The 5878-nt window shown below is 42.7% G+C and overlaps 1 protein-coding gene across 1 annotated transcript in view; it reads right to left on the bottom strand.

Annotated features, from left to right (window-relative positions):
* Positions 1 to 3763, bottom strand: part of LOC126494282 (E3 ubiquitin-protein ligase TRIM31-like) — a 16138-nt gene extending 12375 nt beyond the window's left edge. Inside the window, exons 1-4 of the mRNA XM_050131537.1 lie at positions 3169 to 3763; positions 2651 to 2746; positions 715 to 945; positions 123 to 127 (exon numbers count right to left, since the gene is read on the bottom strand). Of these exons, the coding sequence (XP_049987494.1) occupies positions 123 to 127; positions 715 to 945; positions 2651 to 2746; positions 3169 to 3582 (746 nt within the window). The 5' untranslated portion in view covers positions 3583 to 3763. The remainder of the gene's footprint in view (positions 1 to 122; positions 128 to 714; positions 946 to 2650; positions 2747 to 3168) is intronic.
* Positions 3764 to 5878: the final 2115 nt, after the last annotated feature.

The raw sequence follows: 5878 nt of genomic DNA, 5'->3' as shown, positions 1-5878 counted from the left end.
CTACAACCATAAAATTGTTTCCACTGCTATATCATAACTGTAAATTTTCTACTCTTATGAATTGGGATGTAAGTATCTGATATTTTCTGGTGGTCTTTGGTGGCCCCTGTGAAAGTGTCAGCAGATCCTCCCAGAGGGATCGAGACTCACAGGTTGAGAGCTGTTGGGTTAGGTGAAGCAGGGTAGTAATTGGTAGATTAGTTCAGGAAGGCAATAGAAAGTAATAAAGAAACCACAGCTCATACATGAGGCTTATTAGGAGAAAGGGCATGGTGAGCACCTGAGTCTTGGGTGGAAGAACATAGAGAGGAACAGTACATTATGTTGGAGATAATATGAATGGAGCCTTGGGGGAGCAACAGGCTTCCCTTTGAAACCTGGACAGGAAGGACCTTTATCAAAAGTGACAGCTTAAAGTAAGAAAGGTAAGGGTCATGGATTCTATGATGGGGTCCAAAGAAGCCACAGGCAAAATCCCCAAAGAAAGGAAAGTATCTGACATTTATGTCCTTTCAGGGAATGGTAGGAGTTTCTCAAAATTTCATTTTAGGAGACAACATGGATGAGTCAGATATTAGGAGCTGTTTGGCCACAGAATAATATGGATTCTTAAGTATCTTTCAGAGAGAGAGAGAGAGAGAGAGAGAGAGAGAGAGAGAGAGAGAGAGAGAGAGAGAGAGAGAGACTCTGAAACTCTGTTCCCAATGCACTAACCTCCAGTAGCTCCATGGATGGCGCTTGTAGCCTATTTTTCAGGTACTCCATGTAGTTTCTGAGGGTGGTCAGCTGTCTCTCTGTTTCAGTGACATACTCTTCTGTCTGCTTGACTCCCTCCTGCTCCAGCAAGCTCAGCCTGGACAGGAGAAATATCGTTTCCTCTTCCAGTCTCTGGCGCACATTCTTCAATTCCTGAAGTATCTTGAGTTTCTCTAGATGTACTCGGGCCTGAGGACAAGGGAAGGGATTCAGAGATGAGGGAGGAATGAGAGAGAATCTTCCAAGCTTCCTTTAAGCCTATCACTCACTTTTTAAAGCAATCAACCATCAATCAATCAATTAATTAACTAATTACAGGTAAAGTCTCACTATATAGTCCTGGCTAGCCAGGAACTGACTAAGAACAACAGGTTGGCCTTGTATTCATAGAGATCCACCTGTCTTTGCCTCCTACATGCTGGAATCAAGGGCATGCAAAATCAGGAACTATTCACTCTTTAGGAGTATCTAAGGATTATTCTGAGACTGGTTTAGAACAGTTTGCTGGGGCATACCTGTGGGAAAGGGGGAGGGGAAAGGAGATCAAAGCACTTCCTGTGTTCAAAGATTTAGGCTCAATGACTTTTTTTTTACCTTCAAGGACATCAGCCAGATGCACAACTAAGAAATCTTAGCACCTGGGAAGTGCAGACAGGAGATTTAGGAAGCCAAGGCAAGCCTCCATTCAAGGCCAGCCTGGACTACTTGGGCCACTCTCTCGACAAACAAACAAAGTCATAGAAAACCCAGGATAAGGCTGTAGTTCAGTTGACAGGGTGCTTGCTTAGCATGTGTGTGCTCCTGGATTCCATTCTCAGCACTGCATAGTCTGGGAATGCTGTTATAGCCCTGTAATTCCAGTACTGGGGGAAAGACAAAAGGTCAGATGATGAAGGCTATCCTTTCTTGTATAACAATTTCTAGTTTGTGCTACATATGATACTGTGTCTAGGAGCTGGAGATATGGCTCAGTAAAGGACTTTGTTGCTCTTGCAAAGGTCTCAGATTCAAATCCTAGAACACACATGGTAGCTCACAACCATCCTAACTCCAGTTCCAGGGATCCAGTGCCCTCTTCTGATCTCCATGGGTACCAGACATGCACCTGGTATACATACACACATGGAAGCAAGGCATTCATTCACATAAAATTAAATCTAAAAATAAGTAGATATAAGATTCTTAAAAGTCAGTTGGGAAGAACATAAACAAATGAAAAAAGAGAGAAAATATATAGAGAGAGACAGAGACAGAGAGAGAACTCGTCTCAGTTTAGCTTCCTTCATACTGAATTTCCCATGGATGGAGCTGAAGAGATGATGCAGGGGTTAAGAATGCTTACTGCTCTTCCGAGGACCTGAATTCAGTTCCCAACATCTATGAAGAGCAGCTCACAAATATCTCTATTTCCAGTTCTTCTGGTTTCTGCTAGGATTTGCACACACATGACTTTCACTAACACAGGCATATACACATAGAAAAAAGTAATGCAGAAACCTTTTAAAAAAGTGAACAAAATCAAAACCGGGTGGAGACATTTGGTGGTGTCATAGTCTCTTGTTTTTTCTTACAGTGTAATCAGTCTCTAGTAAAAGGGGGCTTGTGTGAGCCAGTGTGTGTGTGTGTGTGTGTGTGTGTGTGTGTGTGTGTGTGTGCAGTTCTTACAAAGCTTGCTATGGGTGGAGGACCAGAAGCCCTCCTGGTTCACTGAAGCAGCACCCAGCAGGTAGGTCCCTACAGCTCAGGAGCACGGCTCAGGCACCACACCTTCTGCTCTGCCCTCGCCATCTTGTCAGCAGGACTTTGTTCCAGCCTGGTGTATGAGGAGTGCTCAATATTTCCTCAACAGAGATGCTCAACTTCCTCAGAAGTGTTTGGAGTTTATATTTCTTACCCTGAACACCTGGGTTGCCTCCTCACATTCCTTTTTCTCTTTAATTATTTCCTTGTCCTTTTGCCCCAAGATCTGGAGCTGTGTCTCAATCTGCACCTGTGGGGAGAGGATGCTTCAGTCAGGTTCTGCTTCTAGGGAGACAGGGAAGATATCCCAGGGTACTGATGTCATTATTAGCAGCCCCCCTTTCTTTCTCAGGGATCAAACTAATTTTCCCCTTTTATTATGTAATCCTAGGGTCAAAGTCAAGTCCTCAGACTTGGCGGCAAGTGTCTTTAGTCTCTGAATTATCTCCTCTGCCCCCAAGTACTATTCTAATTATTCTTCTTGCCTTGATTACAGATTGGTATTTCCCAGAACCTGGATCCTTGAGCTCACTGGGCCCAGCTGCCAACTGCCAATTCAAGTGTTAAGAGTGCAGCAGTCAGTGCCAACCAGATGGAAAAGTCAGCAGTTCCCAGGTCCCCAGGGAGTTCTACTCTGCTGAGCTGGGGACAGAGAAGGAGACAGGTGCCTACCTTGTAGTTCTGGGCAGCCTCATCTATCAAGGTAACGTCATGGGTTTTGTGGTCCTTAGAGTCACGACACACCAAGCAGAGGAACTCTTTATCCTTCTCACAGAAGTAATTTAACTTTTTCTTGTGCTTCAGACATCTTGGCTCTTCTTCTTCTGGTTGGTTCTCAGCATGACCCTTAGCCTGGATTTCCTCTTCAGGAGTAGTCAACAGCTCACTGGGCCTCAACGTATTCTTATTCACAGGGAGTTTGCAGAGCGGACATTGGAGGTTTTCTGCAGTTTTCCCAACCTGATTGATGCATTGCAGACAGAAGTTGTGCCCACAGTCAATGGTGACAGGATTCTGTAGAATTTCCATGCAGATGGGGCAGATCACATCCTCCAGTAGTTTGCTGTCCTGCTTTATGCCTGCCATGATGGAGCAGCAAGGCTAACTTGATATGTGAAAGCCCAGAAGTCCGAGGCAGGTGCCAGTACTGGCAAGAGAAAATGAAACAGGAAGCAGAGGCTAAAGAGCCTCTCAATTGGAAGTCTAGAGAAGGACAAATGAAGAGGGGGTTAAGTAAATGAACAACAGAAAAGAGGAAAACTTATGGGGAATATTATAAAGAGAAGAAAACAGTCAGTCCTACCTCACCGTCTCTCAAGAACAAACAGATACTGTGAGTGTGAGTTCCTGCTTCCTATAAAGTAGAGCAATGTTCCCTGGACCTTGAACTAATTATCTTTACAAAGCAACTGTCTGAGAACAGATGATCCAAGTGTCAAAGTTCACTTTACTACAGGTAGGGAGTGGAGCAGCTAAGTGGCATTACAGGGAGATGTGCTGAAGGCATAAGTCACAAACAATCCCACACCAGTTTGGAATTATGATTAATAGAGTGATTATTTATTTAAGGGGGAAAAACTTACAGATCACCGTCCCAGACAACAGCCCTCGGCACAATCAGGAAGAGAGCCTAGTCGCCAGAAGTGGAGCCAGAAGCCAGAGAGTGAGTGGAGGGAAGTGGCTGCTTTTTTAAAGAGTGAGAGAGCACACCCCCTGGTATCTCAGTGGCTATTGGTTGAAGGAACGGAAGGAGCTCCTGCAACACCTCTCCCTTTTGTTTAAGTAAGAGAGTTCTAAACCTACTACGAAATTATATACAATAAGTACAAATATCCTATTCTAACTAGCTTAAGTCTTGTATAATAAATAACTTGGCCAAGTTATGCGAGGAAAGTAACTACATTTATATAATTTTCAACCATATCAAAGATCTGAGAAGGGAAATAATGTTACTGGAATAATTGGGAAGTGCAATTAAACAACTTCCAAAGCATGCAACAAATCACAGGGACAACTAGCTACTTGGGCAATCACCCAAGGTCACGTTTGCAACGTTGAAGCAACCAACTTTGGCTAAGGCCTAACATAACTGACATACCATTTTCAAAAGCAAGACACTTTTCAAAACTCTCTTACCCTGTCTTGGCAGGATATGACAGTCCTGTTTTATCCATTGATGCACGCTCTCTATCTCTGTCAGTGGTTGAGGTATGGGCATTTCTTTGCCCAAAGGCCAGTTCTGCCAAGAAGAAAGGCTCCAGGTAGAGTGTCTTTGGTGCTCAACATTCTCTCGGGAATAGATCGGTGTTGCTAGGAGCAATTGTGTCTCACTACCACCAAACTGAGTTAGATTAAAGGCCATTTTCTACAGCTCTTTGAAGAGGTTGAAGATTATCTATCTATACTGAATATAATCTCTATGTATCTAAAGAACCTGATTAGTCTAATTATAAATGAAAAACATGGATGACTATTGATCTATATAATTCTCAATACCTATCTAACTTAAAGACTAAGACAAAAAACAACTGTGCAATAAATGAGGACAATATGACCTCCAAATAAAAACAATGTACAAATATACAGTGTAATATGGTAAATATATATATCAATACATAAACAATATATAAGTATCTTAATCAGAGGTAGAAATGTACACTGCAATGTGGTAAATATATACAATATATATCAATACATAAAAAATGTTTTAAACAGAGGTAGAAGCATGCATGTATACAATTGTTGAAATAGGAGTGGCAGGGCTGCATCCCCAGCACCCCGGCTCCTGGTTGCCTGGCTAGCTTATGCCTGAAATAACAACACACAAACTGTATTCATTTAAGAACTGCTTGGCCCATTTCTATCTAGCCTCTTCTAGGCTAATTCCCGCACCTGGACTAGCCCATTTCTAATAATGTGTGTAAGCACCCCAAGGTGCTCTTACCAGGAAGATTCTAACCTATGTCCATCTTGGGTTGGAGCTTCATCGCGTGTGCCTCAGAGAGCAGAGCTATCGGGAGAGTGGAGCATGGCATCTCTGCTCCAGAGCAGAGCTGTTGAGTTTGAGCTCACTTCCTCTTCCTCCCAGCATCCTATTCTGTTTACTCCTCCCACCTATGTTTTAACCTATCAGGGCCAAGGAGTTTCTTTATTGCTTAACCAATGAAATCAACAGATTGATATATGACACTCCCACATCATACAATAGTCAATATAATTTAACTTTGTATCAATATACAAGAATCGATACCATTATATTTGTCTAAAAACAGTAACTCACAATTACAAACCTATATCCAATCATCCAATTATCCCTCTTTTTTTTTTTTCAAAAAGATCCCTGAGCTTATAAAATTCCTCCCCCAACCCCCAACCCTCAACC

The sequence above is a fragment of the Alexandromys fortis genome, unplaced genomic scaffold (genome assembly GCF_014885135.2).
Source record: "Alexandromys fortis isolate MF-2015 unplaced genomic scaffold, M_Fortis_MF-2015_v1.1 scaffold_372, whole genome shotgun sequence".
Lineage (NCBI taxonomy): Eukaryota > Metazoa > Chordata > Mammalia > Rodentia > Cricetidae > Alexandromys > Alexandromys fortis.
This window is presented reverse-complemented; position numbering and strand designations above follow the sequence as displayed.